General features: G+C 40.8%; 1 protein-coding gene across 4 annotated transcripts in view; it reads left to right on the top strand.

Moving 5' to 3' along the window:
• The first annotated feature begins 6,056 nt into the window (after window positions 1-6,056).
• Window positions 6,057-23,907, top strand: part of LOC126484544 (uncharacterized protein CG45076-like) — a 124,212-nt gene continuing 106,361 nt past the window's right edge. For 2 of the 4 annotated variants that reach the window (XM_050108094.1, XM_050108092.1), the window contains exons 1-2: window positions 6,882-6,976; window positions 14,442-14,506. In XM_050108094.1, the coding sequence (XP_049964051.1) occupies window positions 6,907-6,976; window positions 14,442-14,506 (135 nt within the window). In that variant the 5' untranslated portion in view covers window positions 6,882-6,906. Of the gene's footprint in view, window positions 6,181-6,273; window positions 6,351-6,881; window positions 6,977-14,441; window positions 14,507-23,907 lie in introns of those variants that run through there. The other 2 variants (XM_050108093.1, XM_050108096.1) reach the window with 2 other exon arrangements.

Raw genomic sequence — 23,907 nt, 5'->3', positions numbered from 1 at the left:
TTATTTTAATAACAGTTTAATGAACCCACTTGAAAACAAAGTGTAGCTGGCATACAGTCGGCAACAAAAAAATCAGTAAAATACAAATTATTTACATATTTTTCCTTCAGACTACCATCATGGAATTCGGCACATACATTAACAAACGGTGTACGAGTGACATACATTTTTTCAAAATTAAGAAATACCTATTTTTAAATTTTCAAGATTTAAGAAATTTTTTGGGTAAATTTAGCATTTTAATTAATTTGGTAAAGTAGCACATATTTTTAAAGTTTATAATGGACTGAATAAAATGATATAAATTTCAGTTTGGCACATAAAATAGTTTTTTAAGGTTTCAAAATGTGGCAAAAACCGCACAATTTCGGAAACTTTAAAAGTTTATAACACAAAAACGAAATGTCAAAAAAAATTTTGGGTTTTGTCTTATTTTGACAGGTAAAATGAAATGACGGAAATTACAAAACTGTGTGTCATCAAGACTTAAATTTGTTTTTTATTAGTTGATTTCACATGCAAAGCTTTTTTTACAACCTTTGTCACTACCTCTTCAGACACTGGTTCCAGGACCACTGAGTGGCTTGGCTTATCTGTCTGGTAATTACTTAGTTATTACATCCATGTTCGAGATTTTCTACTGTATGTGTGTAGTTATTATTCAGAATGTTAGCGATTTCCGTTTTATCTGCAATGAATTTGTTACTCATTTGATAATAAACATGCCACATTTCTTCGGTTTAGTGTGTATACTTGTGCATTACAGAAATATACAATTTCAATGATACATTGCATTAAAGATCTCTCCAAAAAGTGTTGTTTTTAGTACGGCAGTCATAGACTGTGAGTATGGGTTGTTGTGTTGGAGTGGCAGGAAGTTCGACAATATTATATAAATACGGTACTGAGTAACCATTAAAATACTTCCTATAAAACGCTACATTTGTCTGTGGGCTTCACATTTTCTTGTTGTACTCTCGAAATATTCTGAGACTACTTATTGTTACAGACCTGGTAATTACCTATATGCATTTAATGTAGAAAAAATTTATAATATTCTCCATTTTATACCGTACTCATGTTGTTGTTGTGGTCTTCAGTCCTGAGACTGGTTTGCTGCAGCTCTCCATGCTACTCTATCCTGTGCAAGCTTTTTCATCTCCCAGTACCTACTGCAACCTACATCCTTCTGAATCTGCTTAGTGTATTCATCTCTTGGTCTCCCTCTACGATTTTTACCCTCCACGCTGCCCTCCAATACTAAATTGGTGATCCCTTGATGCCTCAGAACATGTCCTACCAACCGATCCCTTCTTCTGGTCAAGTTGTGCCACAAACTTCTCTTCTCCCCAATCCTATTCAATACTTCCTCATTAGTTATGTGATCTACCCATCTAATCTTCAGCATTCTTCTGTAGCACCACATTTCGAAAGCTTCTATTCTCTTCTTGTCCAAACTATTTACCGTCCATGTTTCACTTCCATACATGGCTACACTCCATACAAATACTTTCAGAAATGACTTCCTGACACTTAAATCTATACTCGATGTTAACAAATTTCTCTTCTTCAGAAACGCTTTCCTTGCCATTGCCAGCCTACATTTTATATCCTCTCTACATCGACCATCGTCAGTTATTTTGCTCCCCAAATAGGAAAACTCCTTTACTACTTTAAGTGCCTCATTTCCTAATCTAATTCCCTCAGCATCACCCGACTTAATTAGACTACATTCCATTATCCTTGTTTTGCTTTTGTTGATGTTCATCTTATATCCTCCTTTCAAGACACTGTCCATTCCATTCAACTGCTCTTCCAAGTCCTTTGCTGTCTCTGAGAGAATTACAATGTCATCGGCGAACCTCAAAGTTTTTATTTCTTCTCCATGAATTTTAATACCTACTCCGAATTTTTCTTTTGTTTCCTTTACTGCTTGCTCAATATACAGATTGAACAACATCGGGGAGAGGCTACAACCCTGTCTTACTCCCTTCCCAACCACTGCTTCCCTTTCATGTCCCTCAACTCTTATAACTGCGATCTGGTTTCTGTACAAATTGTAAATAGCCTTTCGCTCCCTGTATTTTACCCCTGCCACCTTTAGAATTTGAAAGAGAGTATTCCAGTCAACATTGTCAAAAGCTTTCTCTAAGTCTACAAATGCTAGAAACGTAGGTTTTCCTTTCCTTAATCTTTCTTCTAAGATAAGTCGTAAGGTCAGTATTGCCTCACGTGTTCCAGTGTTTCTACGGAATCCAAACTGATCTTCCCCGAGGTTGGCTTCTACTAGTTTTTCCATTCGTCTGTAAAGAATTCGTGTTAGTATTTTGCAGCTGTGACTTATTAAGCTGATAGTTCGGTAATTTTCACATCTGTCAACACCTGCTTTCTTTGGGATTGGAATTATTATATTCTTCTTGAAGTCTGAGGGTATTTCGCCTGTTTCATACATCTTGCTCACCAGATGGTAGAGTTTTGTCAGGACTGGCTCTCCCACGGCCGTCAGTAGTTCCAATGGAATATTGTCTACTCCGGGGGCCTTGTTTCGACTCAGGTCTTTCAGTGCTCTGTCAAACTCTTCACGCAGTATCATATCTCCCATTTCATCTTCATCTACCTCCTCTTCTATTTCCATAATATTGTCCTCAAGTACATCGCCCTTGTATAGACCCTCTATATACTCCTTCCACCTTTCTGCTTTCCCTTCTTTGCTTAGAACTGGGTTTCCATCTGAGCTCTTGATATTCATACAAGTGGTTCTCTTCTCTCCAAAGGTCTCTTTAATTTTCCTGTAGGCGGTATCTATCTTACCCCTAGTGAGATAGGCCTCTACATCCTTACATTTGTCCTCTAGCCATCCCTGCTTAGCCATTTTGCACTTCCTGTCGATCTCATTTTTGAGACGTTTGTATTCCTTTTTGCCTGTTTCACTTACTGCATTTTTATATTTTCTCCTTTCATCAATTAAATTCAATATTTCTTCTGTTACCCAAGGATTTCTATTAGCCCTCGTCTTTTTACCTACTTGATCCTCTGCTGCCTTCACTACTTCATCCCTCAAAGCTACCCATTCTTCTTCTACTGTATTTATTTCCCCCATTCCTGTCAATTGCTCCCTTATGCTCTCCCTGAATCTCTGTACAACCTCCGGTTCTTTTAGTTTATCCAGGTCCCATCTCCTTAAATTCCCACCTTTTTGCAGCTTCTTCAGTTTTAATCTACAGGTCATAACCAATAGATTGTGGTCAGAGTCCACATCTGCCCCTGGAAATGTCTTACAATTTAAAACCTGGTTCCTAAATCTCTGTCTTACCATTATATAATCTATCTGATACCTTTTAGTATCTCCAGGGTTCTTCCATGTATACAACCTTCTTTCATGATTCTTAAACCAAGTGTTAGTTATGATTATGTTGTGCTCTGTGCAAAATTCTACCAGGCGGCTTCCTCTTTCATTTCTGTCCCCCAATCCATATTCACCTACTATGTTTCCTTCTCTCCCTTTTCCTACACTCGAATTCCAGTCACCCATGACTATTAAATTTTCGTCTCCCTTCACAATCTGAATAATTTCTTTTATTTCATCATACATTTCTTCAATTTCTTCATCATCTGCAGAGCTAGTTGGCATATAAACTTGTACTACTGTAGTAGGCGTGGGCTTCGTATCTATCTTGGCCACAATAATGCGTTCACTATGCTGTTTGTAGTAGCTTACCCGCATTCCTATTTTCCTATTCATTATTAAACCTACTCCTGCATTACCCCTATTTGATTTTGTATTTATAACCCTGTAGTCACCTGACCAGAAGTCTTGTTCCTCCTGCCACCGAACTTCACTAATTCCCACTATATCTAACTTCAACCTATCCATTTCCCTTTTTAAATTTTCTAACCTACCTGCCCGATTAAGGGATCTGACATTCCACGCTCCGATCCGTAGAACGCCGGTTTTCTTTCTCCTGATAACGACATCCTCTTGAGTAGTCCCCGCCCGGAGATCCGAATGGGGGACTATTTTACCTCCGGAATATTTTACCCAAGAGGACGCCATCATCATATAATCATACAGTAAAGCTGCATGCCCTCGGGAAAAATTACGGCTGTAGTTTCCCCTTGCTTTCAGCCGTTCGCAGTACCAGCACAGCAAGGCCGTTTTGGTTATTGTTACAAGGCCAGATCAGTCAATCATCCAGACTGTTGCCCTTGCAACTACTGAAAAGGCTGCTGCCCCTCTTCAGGAACCACACGTTTGTCTGGCCTCTCAACAGATACCCCTCCGTTGTGGTTGCACCTACGGTACGGCTATCTGTATCGCTGAGGCACGCAAGCCTCCCCACCAACGGCAAGGTCCATGGTTCATGGGGGGGGACCGTACTCATAGGAACTTGTATTACAAATATAACTTGTATTATTTAAAATTTAGGTTAACACTGATGATATTCAACGTACGAATTTTTGACCAATGATTTATAACGATATTTAAAAACATTTAACATGATTCCGTACTTTAATCCAGTGGAACATACTTAGGCACATTAAATTAAAAATTCTCAGCGTCATCTGAGAATGTCACAAGGTTGATAAGCGAATTAATACCTAGAGAACTTACCGCAATGGTTACGATTTTAGCGAACACTTTTTGGTGCAAAATTGTTTTCAAATAATAAGTAGCCAAGTTCTTAGAAAAGCGAACTTTGCAAAATATGTACGATATTGTTCACGCTACAAATAATCGTATATTTACTGGTCTGAAATTTTAGCGCGTTTTTCCTACTTTTGGCAACAATCACATAACGTAGTTCTGTTTCTACTAGAGTTGGGCAACACGATTCTTTTTCCCGAATCGATTCCTACGATTCAATCACACACTGCGAATCGATTCCTACGATTCTCTCACGATTCATTCTAGTCTGCGATGGCACGATTCTTACGGAATGCAAAAAGTTCTACATCTTCCTCACAGATGGCAGGACACGTCTGAAATTGTCAATGGGGTTAGAATTTCTTTTTTTTCTTTATTGAATTTCAATTCCCCCGAAGGGGGGCGGGCTGGCAGCAGCTTAGCATGATGGTGTTAGAATCGAACTGTGTCATTATAAGATATACCAGAAATAGTTTATTTATGAGTAAACATGCATATGACGTTACAAGTGTGATTCGCGATTAATATGTGTAATGCCTTAATTGATGAATGGTCTCTTTTGATTTGATTGCATCTATTGTTTTATTTCAGTATGCCAGGAAAGAGGAGTCGATTTTTGCGGAAGGTGGTTCAAAATTTCTTCCTTTGTTCACACGCATTCTCCACTTGACTGCCATCTGGCTGTCATTATCATTCGGCACGACTCGGCATGATTCGGAAGTTGCCTTCGAAGCATAGCGTACTAAGAATCGATGAATCGTTGGAACTTGGAATCGTCACGACTCGGAAACACGCAATCGTTCTTACGATTCTTTTGATCGACGATTCGTTCGTATCACGAATCGATTCTTACGATTCTTTATTTAGAGTCGTTCAAATGAACGACACATTCACGAATCGCCACAACTCTAGTTTCTACGGCTCTGGTCATGTTCCAGATCAAGAAAGTTTCATTATACTTGCCCACCTGCGCCAAAAGGTAGAACTTTCGGTGCTAAAAACATCAAAATTCAGTACTATATGTCATTAGCGAACCTTACTTATCTACGCCACAAAAAGAGCTGGAACAACGCTACACAATGACAAACCGTCGTAATCAATATAGCGTTACAAACCAGAACCAATTCCGCCAATTTACTACCGCATACCAACAATTATGAAGACCTCTCGTGACATTTCCATGCTATAGTATTTTCCTGGGAACAATAATTTTCTGTTTAATAGTTACGTAGGCTACACTAAAAGAAAATTTTCACCATACTGCTTGCATAACAGGACAGTTTCAACACCGTAAGTTAACATGGTCTCAGTGTACTATTACGCGTACATCATTGAGCTCCAGATAATTTTGCTCCGTGGTAGGTTAAAAACTGACGCTTCTTTATGCTGTGCATAAAAAACAAATGAACAACTTGTTGGCTTGGTTGTCATCAAGATCTCTCCTTCTTACAATTTGGAGGAGCTTGCTTTATATTTATTTATATATAAAGAGCATTACTATGCTACGATGAAAAAAGCGTGTATGCTTTATATCGGTGAGTTTACCTCTGTTCTTGAGGCTACTGTCACCTCATACTAATAGTGTGTGCTCCAGCACCCCTCGTAGTTTTTTGGAACGTACAGTACGTGAAATATCGACGGTGCCTTAATCGTTAGGAGGAATAGCAAGATCTTCATTCGTTGCTATGGACATCCAAAATACGCGGTATAACACGGTCGAGGAAACGTTGATTTGCGAATTTGGGCGTTCCTGACGTATTCTGTTGATGAAAAGCCCTCAGGTTTCCCAACCAGATAGCAGAGTTTAGATAATGCGATTTTTCGACGAGTGTCATGCTGTATCTATCTGCGAACATGTTCAATATTTTAAGGCTACCAAGCGGTTGGAAACGCGAGAGCTTTTTATCAAACGTACATTTATTTGTCCCTACAAAATCCTATCGAAATACACAAAGCTTGATGTAAATGCCATTTCGTTTACAATTAGTTTTCGGTTTCTTTTCTTGTAATCGACTGGCAACAACGAAATATAATTTACACAGTATTAAAAATAATTTTCTTTGCAGTTAGTTTACAGTTATAAAAGTCTATAACAATATGTGAAAACGTGTGCAAACAATGAAATAGTAATTTTCGTCTGTAGCGGTAGTGTAATATTTTATGTTTGCTGTCAAAAAAGAGCGTTTGCAGCATACTCTGAGACGCTACCTCTTTATAAGTTACCGGTACTGCACACATCGTGGTCCGCATCTTTTTATGCCATGTTCTTGGTCCGCACAAAAATTTTGTATTACGTACTTGGAGCTTATAAATGGATGTTGTACAAGCTATGTAAAGTTTATTTTTGACCTTCGGATTCAAATAGCGTAGCTTGCTCACGCAAATGCTTGAAGATGGATGACAAAATAACTTTTTCGCTTCTCACTTCATTGTGAACCTGACACAAGTTATTGTATTGAGATTATAATTAGAGTTCATGCAGTTGGAGTGTTTGAGAATTATGAACTCCTTAACTAAGTATCAGTATATATCCATATGTACACGTGAAACCTGTTGTGTATCGTATGCAGTTAGCTGTCTCTAATTTGAATTTCAGATGTACAGGCAGCCTACATACAGAAAACTAATAAAATACATTTTGGTCGGTGCAGGATGTCAGTTTGTGGGATGGTGTACAATGCCTGTTGTTCATGGCCAGCCAAAACAGGGACAGTTAATGCTGTTTGTGGATGGCACTAGTGTTGTCTTTCGATGATGGGCCATATATACAGTAGTCTCGATTGGAGACGGCTCTTCAGATCGAGCTGACAAGGGAAACATGTCAACACACTGTAGAGCATGTTGAGTTACAACAGCGGTGTGTGGGCAAGCGTTATCCTGTTGGAAAAAACCCTAGAATGCTGTTCATGAATGGCAGCACAACAGTTCGAATCACCTGATTGACATACAGCCCTGCGATAATCATGAGAGTGCTCCTGCTGTCATATGAAATAACACCCCAAACTACAACTCCAGGTATAGGCCCAGTGTGTCTAGCATGCAGACAGGTTGGTTGCAGGCCCTGATCTGGTCTCCATCTAACCAATACACTTGTCACTGGTACCGAGGCAGATCAGCTTTCATCAGAAAACACAACAGACCTCCAATGAGCTCTGGCTTGACATAACTGTAGTTGCAAATGGTGGTGGTTTGGGGTCAGGGGAATGCATGCTACAGGGCATCTGGCCCAGATCTGTCCTTGAAGTAACACATTAGTACAAGTTACTTTGTTTTACTGTGGTGCCAACTGCTACTCAAATTCCTCTTGCAGATGCAGCGCAATGCAACAAGAACACATGCCGAACGAGGTGGTCTTCCCTCTTGAAGTTCCACCTGGCCATCTGGAGGCCTGTCTTCTTGTGACCATACATTTTTGTATCCATTGCTGCCAGCAGTAGTTGTACAGTAGTGACATTCCTGCCATGTCCTCCTGCAATATCGCAGAAGGAACATCCAGCCTCTCGTAGCCCTATTACACGAGCTCTTTCACACTCATTGAGGTGTTGATGATGGTGTCTTTGACATCTTAAGGGCATTCTTGACTAACATCAGCTCTCCACATCCAGTCTCAACAGGAACTAAAGCTCACAACCGTTGCAGCATGTATTTAAAGCAAACCTGTTGTGCATCCTCACAGTGGCACTACTAGTGCCACTCTTATGCAGCTGGCATGAAATTTGAATAGACATAAACTTTGAGCAGCCTACCAACTTTTGTTTATGTCACACAACCCTTTTTTGGCGTTACGATTGTTTTTTCCATCAGTGTGTGAACAAGCAAGATTTTCTTCTCATTCTTTAAATTACCATTACCCAGAAGTAGAGTGCGAACATTATAATTTAGCAGTCAGCTGTGATGTAAGCAAAGAAGAACAACAAACATCCCACAGGAAACAAGCCCCGCCTCTCACTCATAGGGCTGGTAGCCTAAGTCCGTGTCCTGTGCTCCTGCAGAACCACAACCGAACCGACATAGTGATCAAAGATTCCTTCTAGTGTTGGGAGGGTCGTACTCAAGCCTAGTCATGGACTAGATTAGTTTTTCTGCTCATTTCCAATTGAAAAAAAAAAAAAAAAAAAAAAAAAAAAGAGAGAAGCAAAGCAAAGTGGAGTAGACAAAGAATACTGTAGAATAATGGCTACAGCACACGTGTTTTCTGGGGTTGGCAGTGTCATAATATGGTAGTTCAGGATCAATACCCCCGCCCCCAGTCACTCTGGCAACACCTAAAACTGGCACATTACGTTGGCAGTGGTAACATAATATTAATACACAGCCTTTGGAGACTGCATTATCACAATACGACAAATCAAGAAGTTATTTATTTGTAATTAGAAATGCTTGGTCATAGTTAATTAATCAAACAACATAGCGATATGTAATAAGAAACATGAGTTTTTCTTTGAAGGGCATACCCAGTAAATGGAAATACTGTTACTGTATGAATGTTTTCCTGCCTCTTCAGAAATATTTCAATCATATAATGTATTTTTTCATGAAAATCATGAACAATGTAATGCTATGCAATTCATGTCAGTTCCAATTCAGTACTAGAAAATGCACTGAAAAGCCAAAGAAACTAGCACACCTGCCTAATATAGTGTAGGACCCCCGTGAGCATGCAGAAGTGCCACAATACAACGTGGCATGGACTCAGTTAATGCCTGAAGTACTGCTGGAGGGAATTGACACCATGAATACGGCAGGGCTGTCCATAAATCCATAAGAGAATGAGGGGCTGGAGATCTCTTCTGAACAGCACGTTGCAAGGCATCCCAAATATGCTCAATAATGTTCATCTCTGGGGAGTTTGGTAGCCTGAAGAAGTGTTTAAACCCAGAAGAGTGTTCCTGGAGCCACTCTGTAGCAATTCTGGATGTGTGGGTTGTCACATTGTCCTGCTGGAATTGCCCAAATCCGTTGGAATGCATAATGCATGTGTGTGGATGCAGATGACCAGACAGGAGTTTTACGTATGTGTCACCTGTCAGAGTCATATCTAGAAGTAAAAGGGGTCCCATATCACTCCAATTGCACACACCCCACACCATTACAAAGGCTCCACCAGCTTGAACAGTCCCCTGCTGACATGCAGGGTCCATGGATTTATGAGGTTGTCTCCATACCTGTACATGTCCATATGCCCGATACAATTCGAAACAATACCCATCTGACTAGGCAACATGTTTCCAGTCATCAATAGTCCAATGTCAGAGCTGACGGGCCCAGATGAGGCGTAAAGCTTTGCGTTGTGCAGTCATCAAGGGCACACAATTAGGCCTTCGGCTCTGAAAGCCCATGTTGATGATGTTTTGTTGAATGGTTCGCATGCTGACACTTGTTGATGGCCCAGCATTGAAATCTGGAAATTTGTGGAAGGGTTGCACTTCTGTCACGTTGAACGATTCTCATCAGTTGTTGTTGGTCCCATTCTTGCAGGATCTTTTTCCGGCCACTGCAGTATCAGAGATTTGATGTTTTACGGGATTCCTGATATTCACGGTACACTCGTGAAATGGTCATACAGGAAAATCCCCACTTCATCGCTACTATAGAGATGCTGTGTCCCATAGCTTGTGCACCGAATATAACACCACATTGACATTCACTCAAATCTTGATAACCAGCCACTGTAGCAGGAGTAACCAATGTAACAACTATGCCAAACGCTTAGTGTCTTATATAGGCACTGCCAACCGCAGCGCCGTATTCTGCCTGTTAACATATCTCTGTATTTGAATATGCATGCCTACATCAGTTTCTTTGGCACTTCAATGTCTAACCTGATTGAGACTTGAACTTCATTTAATTCTGGATGTGGGTATGATTGCAGTCAGTCACATTTATCAAAATTCATTAACTAGGTGCATTAATTATTGACGTCATCATCATCATCAATCACTTAATATGTACTGCAGTATAATTTATGTTATTAATGTACTATTTATTTATTAATAAATCTTTAAGCTTTTAGACCTACTTGCAACTGGTTTTAAATGAATAAATAAATAAAAGAAATTGTGCTACAATAAGTATCAAGTGGCTCATTATGACATTGTACTACAAGTGGTATCAAGTGGCTCATGAAAACCTATGGATATGACAGTAATAATGGACTTTCAACAATATGGGAAAATATAGATTTCTGCTTACCGTAAATATGGCAGATAAGCACAATTAAAAGACACAGCTTTACTTTTGCCTGTCTGCAACTTAAAGTGTCATTGTTATGATAAGTAGCAATTTATCTTTTACTACAATGTTGGTATTCTAACCTGTAGTTTCCATTGTTTCATAATGGACTTTAATAAACATGACTGTCTGTAAAAGCTCCATTAGGTTGCTAGAGAGGTGGTGCAGAGGTAGGATGCTGAAGTTGCATTCAGAAACATGCCAGCTGAGGTTCCCATCTAACCAATAGGGTGTACCCAGATTTTATGTAGTTTCTCTAACACATTTAATGCAAATGTTTGGATGGTTTCCTTGAAAAGTAAATGTCCAATTTCCCTCCATGCCCTTCCACAGTGTGACTCTGTTCTCCATCTCAAATGACCACACTATTGACAGGATGTTCAACCCAGCTCGTTCGCCCATTTTTGGCTTAGTTCTTCCATCTGTCTTTGAGCCTGGAGAATTTCTTGCGTATTTACATATCTACACATCCTCTACAATTCCACTTCACTTGTATTTTAGCCAGAATTATGTTTACCACATCAGTCTGTTCTGTTTGTTTGCCTTCCTCTCTTAGTAATTTCCAATGTGGATCTCTCTATTGCTTGCTTAGTCACTCCAAGACTTAGTGGTGTTCTGATTAAATTTCCACATTTAACTGTCCAAACTCAAAAATGGTTATACATAGTGATTGTATGCTACAATTTCGAGTACATGGGAAATATAGATTTGAAAACTCCATGTAATTTTCAAATACTATAAATTCCGTTTTTTTACTCATGTATCTACTTATGTTTATGTAGCTGCCATATACATTGAAGCGCCAAAGAAATTGGCATGTGTATTCAAATACAGAGATATGTAAACAGGCAGTATACAGTGCTGCGGTCGGCAATGCCTATATAAGACAACAAGCGTCTGGTGCAGTTCTTAGATAGGTTACTGCTGCTACAGTGGCAGGTTATGAAGATTAAAGTGAGTTTGAATGTGGTGTTATAGTCAGCGCATGAGCAATGGGACACAGCACCTTTGATTTCATGGTGTCAATTCCCTCCAGCACTACTTCAGACATTAGTCAAGTCCAGGCAACGTTGTGTAGTGGCACTTCTGCTTGCTTGCAGAGGCCCTACACTACATTAGGCATGTGTACCAATTTCTTTCACTCTTCAGATGTAACTTATAATAATTTACTGACCAGTTCTGCATGTTCATTGTTAATTTGTAGTTACTGATTGCTTTTAAGCATGTTGATTATACTTTATTTTAGTTTTATTAACTAATTTTCAGTCCTTTGAAACTTTCTTTTCTTCTGCCTCTTCCATACTTACATAATTCTTAAGCGTCTTTGTTTCCTTATTATCTTTTTGTGCATATTAGTATATTCTTAATTTTCTAAGATGCTGAACTTGTTGTTTAATTATTTATCTCATGAAGCCCTACATCCTTATTCTTTAATAAATTATCGTAACTTACACTTATGATTTCTTCCCTTGGCAGTCCATTTCTTTTTAAGATTTCGTTTATGTTACTCTGTGTTTTATTAGTATGCTGATATGAAATTCTATATTGGTTTTCTGTAAGAATTTGTTCAGGAAAAATACGTTTTTCTTTGTAAATTAAATTTCACTGTCTGTTCAGATTGTCTTGTTGTTTTCAGTTCAAAGACTGGTTTGATGCAGCGTGTCATGCTAGTCTGTCACGTGAAAGTCGCTTCATCTCTGCAGAACTACTGCAGCCTACATTGATTTAAACCTGTTGATTGTATTCGACTATGGTCTAGAGATTGCTCCTTTGACTATTAATCAAAACATCCTTGCATCAGTCCTGGCTAGTGCTTATATTTTGAATAAAAATAATCAGCATTTGCAGTCTAAGACTTCTGGCATATGGAGCCACCCTCATTCTACCAATGGCCTTGTCAAGAAGGATGAGGAAGTAAAGAGGATCAGGAAACCCTCTTGCCCTTCAGTTGGAAAAGTGCCCCTCAATGTGAGAGAATGAGCAATAGAATGAGGATGCAGAAGACTGTGGGAACCACTGCATCAAAGACATATAGTGTCTATCCACAGGAAATACGGCCTGTAACTAAAAAAGTGTCATGATGACATCTCCTTTGACAAAATATTCTGGGTTAGTCCTCCATTTGAAACCCCAGGAGAGGATTATTAAGGCAGAGACGACTGTTAGAAAATATACTGAAAAACCAATGAAACAGAACATTCTACTAATCATATAATGAAATGTCAGAAGCCCGGCTATGATAGGAAAGTTAGAAAATCTGAGTAGTGAAATGCTTAGGCTCAGTATAGATGCAATAGAAGTTATGGAAATGAAATGGAAAGAAGATAAAGATTACTTGATAGGGTAATGTTAACATTAGCAGAAAACTTTATAACAGGAACTACAGAGTGAGAGGGACAGTGAGTGAATGAGTTACTGTGACTAGCTGACTGATAAGATTATTTTCATCTGAACTGGCAGTAAACCAAACCAAACCAAACAGAAATAGTTCAGATATGCAAGGCAATGTCATAAGCAGAAGTACATGAGAGCACTGAATGGATAATTTGCAGGCTTTCTGATTTTTTGTTAACACCTCTCAGTAAGGAATAATACTGTCTATAACATAAAAGCGATTGCATGTCTCTCCTGATTCTGGTAATTAGGCACTCTTATTTCCCCCCCCCCCCCCCCCCGCTTCCCATGAACCATGGACCTCGCCGATGGTGGGGAGGCTTGTGTGCCTCAGCGATACAGATAGCCATACCGTAGGTGCAACCACAACGGATGGGTATCTGTTGAGAGGCCAGACAAATACGTGGTTCCTGAAGAGGGGTAGCAGCCTTTTCAGTAGTTGCAGGGGCAACAGCCTGGATGATTGACTGATCTGGCCTTGTAACACCAACCAAAACGGCCTTGCTGTGCTGGTACTGCAAACGGCTGAAAGCAAGGGGAAACTACAGTCGTAATTTTTTCTGAGTGCATGCAGCTTTACTGTATGCATGGAGAGCTGCATCAAACCAGTCTCAGGACTGAAGACAACAACAACAACTTTCTTTCTACTGTGTAATAATTTAATGCCTTATCTCATCCAATGTTTGTTTGGGACACCACTGCTGCCATATTTCACACTTTTCTTTGGGAAACAACTGTTAAAATGCACAGAAATTTACTGATAAGTCCATTAAATTAAATTAAGATTTTACATACATTGCCTCATATACGTCTTTCCAGCTGATGCTCCGCATATTCATTCTAAAGCTGTTGTGATTTCATTAATTATTCTAATGGTATTTCCTAGTTAACACACCATTTAGAGTTTTAGAGTTATCATGTTGTCTATATGGCTAATTAGCTGTCATGGTCTCATAACTCTTTTAGAACTGGATGATTACAATTTACAAAGAAGAGATATGCCAATGTTCTGCAAGTCCTTAAGGAAAGGTAAAACTTCTTCACACACACACACACACACACACACACACACACACACACACACACGTCCCATTTTCCACTATCATTTCATCGTTTATTTTCTCAGTTTACCTTGCAGTTGTTAAATTATTGATTTTGTAATCTTTTTCAGTTTTGTTAATGGCAACTACAACAATGGAACACGCAATGAGGACTGCATTGGGACTGCCTAGTCGCGTAAGTTCTCACACGTAATTTATAGCTTTACATTATAGTTATTTTTTGTTACAGTCATGGCTTTATCAATTGAACAATGCTTCCTCCTAACTTCAGACTAATAAAATAAGGAAATATGTTGTTCTCAGATTTGTTCTTCTTCAGAATTCTCCAGGAAGTAAATATTGAAGTCTGTGTGCACCAGTATCCCAGAGTATTCTCTAAAACTGGAGGTTAACATATGCCCAAGTTTGCTCAGAAAATTTAAGAATTTAGAAATGAGGAATCTGTAAACTACATCCACAAAAAAATTCAGTTCATCAGATACAAACTTTACTCGAAAAGTGCTGTGAGGATATGACCACACTTGAATTAAATGAGGCCTGTGTATTTGCATTCCTTGGCATCTCACTTAATTACAAATTATGTTGTGTGGTTTCTGATTTCTTTACTAGTTTATTAGTTAATTCCTTGTTGGTTTACAATTCCATCTGCTAGTGTACCAACAATTTAATAAAACACTTGCTTGCAGCTTTCCATTATTAAGTTTCCACTTAAAAGATTGACTATGTATGTTGTGTAAATACCACCTTGATCAAGCCATCAAAATCGAGTGTTGACTGAGGTTATACCTTCACAAAAATTCCAATCACCATTCCAAGCTAATTTAAGAATTATTCCCAGAAGAAATGAGTACTCTGACAATGCAATAAATGGGACACTACTCGCTAAAAGAACTGGAGCTTCTGATGAACAAGATCCGTATTAACCCTATAAGTGCTGTAGGCCAGTTAATGTGTCATGGTCCACCACTCCACAAGTGCTGAGGATGTGTTTAAATGCGTATTCTGGATTTTCCTTAAGTGTTATTGACATGTTTATGAGTCCCATTCCAATGACCCTCTCACTGCTGTGGACAACTTACGTCCATATGTCAGTCAAGAAAAGGTTTCAAGTATTTTTCATACAACATACAAGCCTCTGTGCATGGTATAATTTGCAAAAAACCTCTTTTTGACACCTTAAACTGTTTATGGAATATTACTATTGGTATGACCATGTGATTCCTGATGTACAGGGACACAATTGGGCCCACTGTGCGCAATCATCTGCTGAATATAAAAATCGGTATCTTGAGAACAAAATGAGATGGTGTTCTGCCTCAGTTTTAAATAAAATCTCAAAATATTATCTGCATTTCTTACACAGCAATGTATGAACTGAAATCAACCATAGACAAAGTTAATGCAATGTGTTTCTATCTCTGATAATTCTTTAAAATCTCGAGCAGTGGTTTACTTATTTTGATGCAGCATACTAACTATGATGGATAATGAAAAGAAATTCAATATACTATCAAACAAAGGTATCAGTCTGTAAGATGCGCAAAAATCTAATTTTTTCACCAAATAGTTTTGTTAAAATTGATTGATAAGTATTTCATTGTGGCTGGAATGCGATTTCTCAGGACAGGTAGCAGCATTAGGCAATCAGTACGGTGACAACAAAGCCACTCTCAGTACAGAATGCAGAGAGTGTGTCTATAGCAGTCAAAAGGTTTGGAAAAGTTTACCTCCTATTCACAAATACAGTCACAGGTCACATCAGAAGAATGTTGTGAAGACATGACATTGATATAATAACCAACAAGAAAGGTGCACAATTATGTGAACACTGCCAAAGACGTAGGCACACCACTTGTGAAGACAGTAGTACATAAAATCCATTGCATACGTGGTTGTCCACAGGAACTATTTACAAAAGCATTAGCATCCAGGTTGTAGATCACAAGAGCAATTAGTGCCTGGGCAACATGGATACATGAGCAGTAACAAATCATACACTGGACCAAGAAACCACCCAATTTGATCCTCCTGTATTAGAGTCTTAGGTAAAATTATGACTATGATAGGATTCATGAGAGAGCATAGAAATAAAAAATAAAAAAAGCAGCTTTACTGGAACAGAAGGACTGAAATTATAAAAGTTTTGGACCTTAGAACTAAATAAGGGAAGCAAGAGCCAAATCTTCTACTATCAAGCTCCAAAACACATTTTTTGTGGCACACAGAGGATGTCAAAATTTGCTTGGTTTTAGCAATGTAAAAAAGTTTACATTTCAGAATTAACTAACTACATCTTTTCAGCCTCGGAGGATCTCTCTAGTACCAGGAGATGAACATTAGGACCACATGCAGCCTACATTTGATCTGAGAGCAACCTGCCCCTCACTTTTTTCCCCCCTCTGCCCACCTTCAGAAAGGAAGAGAGTGTGTCAGTAGAACTTAGTTCTTCTGTTCCCAGAGTATCTTGCGTTGGTGGGAGGGGATCCCAGTCTGGAACAATAATGTGTCTTGCAGCACATTATTTTTGAACTAGCGGACCTTAAGTAATCATAGTGGGGGTTTTGTGGCCTGCGGTACTACCAAGTCTACCTCTGCCTTAGGCCATACCCAAACACACATAAAATCATTGCCACCAAGTATATAAACACTGGCTGTGCAAGCCTGTGCTGTTACTGTAACTTTTGGTAGTGCATACTCTTGTGAATATGTCTGGTACCCACTTGTGCTACTGGATGCTCACCTAGAACAAAATACTGTAAATCAAAAAGAATCACCTGATTTAAAAAAATCCTAACTAATATGTTAAACAATGGAAAATCCACACTGGAATTTAACAATATTATGAAAAGGAAAGTTGCTACTCACCATATAGCAGAGATACTGAGTCGCAGATAGGCTCAGTAAAAGCTTCTGGCCAGTAAGGCCTTCGTCAGAATTAGATGACAGACAAACACATATACACTCACGCAAACATAATGCACACACGTAAGTGCAGTCTCGGACAACTGAGGGCACACTGTGAGCAGCAGGACCAGTGCATGATGGGAATGGTGACTGGATTGTGGTAAGGAGGCTGAGCTGCGGAGAGGGGGGGATAATAGAGTAGGGACGACGGACAGTGATGTGCTGCTGGGGGGGGACACGCAGGGACGAGGTGGAAAGAGGGTAGCGCAGCTGTGTGCAGTTGGGTGGATAGACGAAGGGCAGAGGGGAGGTTGGGAGGGGGAGAGGGATGCAGAAAAGGAGAGAAGTAAAAAAGACTGGGTGCGATGGTGGAATGAGGGCTGTGTAGTGCTGGAATGGGAACAGAGAAGGGGCTGGATGGGAGAGGACAGTGACAAACAAAGGGTGAGGCCAGGAGGGTTATGGGAATGTAACTCTTTCTATAATTTATCAGACAGAATATTTGGATCCAGGGATGTAAATTCATGTCAGTGTTAATGTCCATATTAAATGTAACTGTTTTTCTAGTCCCAGCTAATGTTCATAAAATTCATAATATAAAAATATAAAATTATTAGTGTTAACAGATAAGTGTTAGGTGCGAGTTGTCGATACATGTTACAGAAGTAGACTGCAATGGCTGCTTGTGCCTGTTAATGTACAGCTTGACTCCTGCCACATTCCTGAAGGCTTTCTTCATGATGGGGTGTACAGAACTTGATGTGTGAATGATTGTAGCATTACGACTTCCTCGAGTACCTTACATACAACACAAATCAACTGTCACAGGTAGTGTAGTGTAACAGAAACCAAACAGGATCTCGTTGTTGTTCGATTGAGAATGGACCAACAGCAATTGTGTGAGTGTCAGAGCCCATGTTGATCTTCATACCATCACAGCCAAATTCTGTTTTGCGGGTCTACACATTTTTAACATGGGAAATGGAAGAGCCACCACCTGTATAGGTGTCATCACTGTCACCTGCCAAAGGTGCTACATCACCTGTAAACGATGCATAAAAGCCACTGTCACCAAGCACAACTAGCCTGCCAGTGCCCTAGTACTCACCAGAAGAATGCATGCCTCCCTGCTGGTGAAGAAGGAACAATATTGGGCAAACTTCTTCAACAGCAGGGGAAGCAGGTCCACAATGTACTGTTCCCCTGCAGGCTGTTCAATAGCTTTTGAGTCACAGAGACACAAAATTGAGAGGAAGACTAGCAGTGAGTGACAACAATCTGTGGCTGGTGAAGCCACTCAATTGCAAATCTGATGTATTTATAAAAAGATTTGTATCAATATTTAACAGCAGCATTCCTAATAAATCAATAAAGTGTGTGATTTATTCAACTCATTACATATAATTTTCAAATGATTTTATTTGTTGCACGGGAAAGACATCACGATTTACAATTAAAACACTTTTATGACAAATACAAAAAAACATTGTTTTTTATACATTACTGTGATACAGCTACACAGTACTCATTATAATTTCAGGTATATACACTGATGAGCCAAAACATTATGACCACCCACTTGGTAAAGTGTCAGTCCACCTTTTGAATGCAGTACAGCAGTGATTCCGTGTGACACGGATTCAACAAATCTGGAGGTTTGGTGCACCAGACGTCTACACTCAGGTCATGCAATGCTCGCAGTTCTCATAAATTACAGGCCAGTGGTTTGCATGTGCAGAGCTGATGCCAGGTAGCATTCTGGATGTGTTCCATTGAATTCAGATCGAGCATAGGATTGAGACACTGTCGCGTGTGCACTGTCTTGCTCCTCAAATCACTGAAACATGATTCTATCCTGTGACACAGATAAGTATCTTGTTATTGCCACTGGGGAATATGTCGAACATGGAAGGATGCAGTAGTTGACAGTAACATTCATGTAGTCTACAGCTATCATGGTGCCTTTAAGTACTACCACAGGTCTCCTTGAAGCCCAGATAAATATCCTCCTTTGCATAATACTTGCATGCATCAGCCTGAGTTGTGGTGTGGGGTGTGCTTCATGCAGTCATGCGCATGGATGACAGCTTTACCATACCCCTAACCATAGACATGGTATTACAAGAAATGTGATTCATTCAGCCAAGCTATATATTTTCATTGATCGGTAGTCCAGTTTCAATGACCTTGAGGCCACTGCAGTTGTAACTGGTGACATCGTTGAGTCAACAGAGGGACACTTAGGGATCATCTGCTGTGGAGCACCATGTTAAATGGTGTGCTCCAAAAAGCTGTACCTGCATCAGCATTGTAGTCCATCATCAGATCTGACACATATCACTGCATCCGACCTTCACATTCCATAATGAGGTATGGATATTCAAAACTTTGTTGTCTGCTCACAGTTTCACTGTCCTTCAACTTCTTCACATAGATGCTTGTGACAGTAGTGTATGAACAGCCAAACAGCTTCATATTACCAAGATGTTCATTCACAGGTCCCAGGCCATGACAATTTGCCCTTTGTCAGTCACTTATATCAATGACAATACTATGAAAAGGATAGTTGCTACTCACCATGTAACGGAGGTGATGAGTTGTAGATATGCACAACAAAACGGCTGTCAGACAAAGCTTATATATATGACCACAGTCTTTGGCTGCCAAGGCCAGACTGTAAGCAGCACTGCATAATGAAAGAAGCAGATCGGATGGTGGGGGTAAGGAGGGTGCTGGGGTGGGGAGGAGGAGAGATATCAGGGTGGAAGTAGGGGACTGTAAAGTGCTGTTAGTGGGAACATACAGTGATGAGGTTGGGAGAGGGTAGGGCTGCTAGGTGCAGACGGGAGTCGGGAGGTTGGACAGTGTGCAGGAAGGGGGGGGGGGGCAGGGGGCAGTAGAAAAGGAGAGAAGTAAAAAGCTTGTGTGTGCATTGGTGGAATAAATGGCTGTGTTGTGGTGGAATGGGAACAGGGAAGGGGACAGATGGGTAAAGGACAATGATCAACAAAGACTGAGGCCAGGAGGGTTACAGGAATGTAGTATACATTGTAGGGAGAGTGGTGGGTTCCTACATCCATCACCACCTGCTCTAGTCCGGCCACAGGCATTACCTATCCCACCAACGAAGAGCTACCCATGAAACCAATCTTGTGATCTACAAGCTAAGCTGCAAGCACTGTACTGCATTCTATATGAGCATGACAACCAACAAGCTGTCTGTCTGTATGAAAGGCCATCGACAAACTGTGGCCAAGAACCAGTTGGACCACCCAATTGTGGAGCATGCTGCCCACACAACATTCTTCATTTCAGTGACTGCTTCACAGCCCATACTATCTGTATCCTTCCTGCCAACACAAGCTTTTCTGAATTGCACAGGTGGGAACTCTTCCTGCAGTATATCCTACATTCCCATAACCCTCCTGGTCTCAACCTTCATTAATCATTGTCCTTTACCCATATGCCTCTTTCCCTTTTCTCATTCCAGTACTGCACGGCCCTCTATTCCACCAATGAACCCACTTTATTTTTAAGTCTCTGCTTTGCTGCTGCCCACCCTCCTTTTAACCTCCCCTGCACCTAGGCACCCTGCCCTCTCTCCACCTTATCCATGTGTGCTCCCACAAGCACTTAAGAGCTCCCTACCCCTATCCTGCTATCCCTCCCACTCTTCACCCCAGCCTCATCCTTACCCCCCACCCCTACCCCACCCCACCCAGTTTGCTTCTCCTATTATGTGCTGCTGATCGCAGTCAGGCCTTGGCAGCCAGAATCTATGGTCATATTTGTGTGAGTTGTGTTTGTGTTTGTAGGCATGTGTTGTCTATTCTGTGAAGGCCTGTTTGGCTGAAGAGTTAGTTTGACAGTCTTTTTGTTGTGCCTATCTGTGACTCAAAATCTCCACTATATGGTGAGCAGCAACTAGCATTTCCATAATATTGTCATTATTCCATCATGGATTATCCATTGTTTGATTTCACTTATATCAATGGATTTCCCCAACAGAATCAAAATATGATGTGCAAAGAAAAGAATTTTTATGAAATGGTGAAGACAAACAGAGAAATAGGGTTGATTTCAAGCTGCAAGAACTGAAATTTTATTGAGTATGATAAAAAAAATGCAATAGTAGTTTCTTTGACCGTAATTCTGCACTACTCAGTTCAGTTTGATGGTTAATCACTGAAGCACTGGAATGTCCTTGCAGGTAACAACTGACATTGCTGTGGAATGTCCTAATGGCTAACAACTGAAATTATGTGGGAATATGTTCATAGGTGGACTCTGATGGATGGACTGCTAGGCATGGATGGGGTAGAGCATGGAGCATAGAGTGCACTTGGAAAAAGAACACCAATTGATGGACCTGTAGGTGTGGGTGCATGGGGTTCTGGAGTATACACTGTGCTTGGCTAAAGGACTCTGACCAAGGAACCATTGGCACCGCTGCGTAAACCCCTGAGTGTGAAGTGACTGCAGAACAGTTAGATGGTGACCTAAATACTCAGCTAAAAGACGAATACCAGCAGGGGCACACGAGTCACTGAAGCGAGGTAGTGCCACGATGGCAGCACTGTTTGCAGTGATGCTCCTGCCTCTGGTGGTGATACTAGCACCACAAGGTACTATAGTGGCTGCTGGAGTTTCAGTTGTAAACAACCTGATATCTTTGTGACTATCAGCAGATTGTTTACATCTGTGCTCTAGAGGATTTATTGTTAGTGGACCAGAGCTGCAGCAACTGCAGTACACAACTGTATGGTTGGCAGCTGTATCGTCATGGAGTACATGGTCCCTCCTCCTCTCTTCCCCACACCCCACACCAAGTGAAGAGATGCTGTAGCCATCCTGAAGAGGAGACACCCTGGAGTGAGTAAGGTGGTCCCTGTGATGTGCGCTCACAGCAGTGGAGGCCTCAACCCAGGGAGCAGTTGAAGGGCAGGTGGGTGGAATGTGGCTGTGACAGTTAGATCTGGCCCAGATGAGAACTGGTTGTAGCAAACCTGAAGAAGAGACACACATTTTCATCACCTCTGAAGGTGGAGCTGGTCATTAGAAATGGTGAGAGAGGTGCAGAGTTGTCATTGTGGAAGGTTGATCTGACCTCTGAAGGTGCAGATGGAGGTGAGACCTAAAGTGGCCTGGATTTGTGTCAAAATTTCCAGGAGTGCACAATTGGAGGGCTAGGGAAGTCCTACCAGTGGCCCGAATGGAGTGTCCAGATGAGAAACAGCTGCAGCCCTGTGTGGCACAAGAATACTTTCTGGTCATACACAGTGCCACTGACTTGGACAATGGTCGAAGCAGGATGAGCACAGAGGGTGGACCATCAGAAAGCGTGCTGTATCTTGCGATGCTCAAATGGAAACTGTGGAAAAGCATGAGGCATGTGGCCCTTCTGGGAGTGGGTAGAGCAGGAAGATAGGAGAAGAGTGTGATATCCATTGGAATGATGCAGAAGGGATCCAACAAGGATGGTTCATAAACAGGCATAACCAGAAGTGGGTGGCCTGTGAGAGCCAGACTGGAAGCATGTAGAAACTGCGTCTGATGCGGGGGGTGATAGTGTCTCCAGAGGTGATGGTGCCGTAGGAGGCAACGGTTCTGGCAATGGTGCACACAGATCACATAAGACTGCTCTGGAAAGGGCTGGTGCAGTGAAAAGATGCCACTGGAGGAACAGAAGAGAGAAGGAAAATGGTATGACAGCATCAGTTAATGAGGAGGGACTTTAGTGTGGTTGGAGCACCGAAGGCTGTGACTTATGTCGATAAGAATGAAGGACACACAAGACATCAAGGAGTGGTACAGAGGACACTGCGGAATGAGTAAGGTAGCAAGGAGCAGAATGGAGGATGCTGCAGAATATATAATATGTCAAGGAATGGGATGGGGGATGCCACATAATGTGCAGAGTGTGGATGCACACTGAGAATGTGAGGAGGAGGATGGACGGAAGTTGAGGAAGACACCTTGGAATGTAGAGTGTGCACTGGAGCGTGAAAATTGATGTAATAGGCCTTGAATTGGTCCTGTAAGTGGACTTAGGAGCGAGTAGCAAGGGCTGCACCTGGGTTAAGGGACTGAAGAATACGATAGGAATGAACACCAGAATAAGCAAGGAGAAAACTAGAAAACTGAAGAGAGACAGCAGGTGTTAGAGTGCACATATGTGGCAAAAATCAACATAAGTCCAAAGTAGTGCATGGGTATGGAAGGTTACTCTGGGTAGGCACAAAAGCATGTAAAATCTGACTGTCTGAATGCTAGTCACTCTAGGCACATAATCCCTAAGCCAATTATCCTTGTAACTATTGCAGTGAGGACAAGATCCTTGGTGTTGCCAATTGCCAATTGTGACAAAATTTTGCAAAATTATATCCTCATTGCCATTTTAGGGACAAAGAGAGTGCAAATGTTGATCCTCATCATGATTATAATGGAGTGGGGTGTGATCCTCATTGCCATTTTAGTGTTAGACAAGGAGGAAGCAACAGCGATAATCCTCACCATTGTAGTGTTCGTGACTGAAGGGAACAATGCAATTGATGTGCCCAGGTAGGCAATAACAATGGAGTTTTATTGAGTGTGAGTTGGCACTACTGAGTTCTGTCTGATGATTAATTACTGAAGCATTGCAACATTTTAGCAGGTAATAATTGTCATTGC

Source organism: Schistocerca serialis, chromosome 6 (assembly GCF_023864345.2).
Source record: "Schistocerca serialis cubense isolate TAMUIC-IGC-003099 chromosome 6, iqSchSeri2.2, whole genome shotgun sequence".
Classification (NCBI taxonomy): domain Eukaryota; kingdom Metazoa; phylum Arthropoda; class Insecta; order Orthoptera; family Acrididae; genus Schistocerca; species Schistocerca serialis.
The sequence above is the reverse complement of the archived record's forward strand: the minus strand, read 5'-3'. Positions and strand labels throughout refer to the sequence as shown.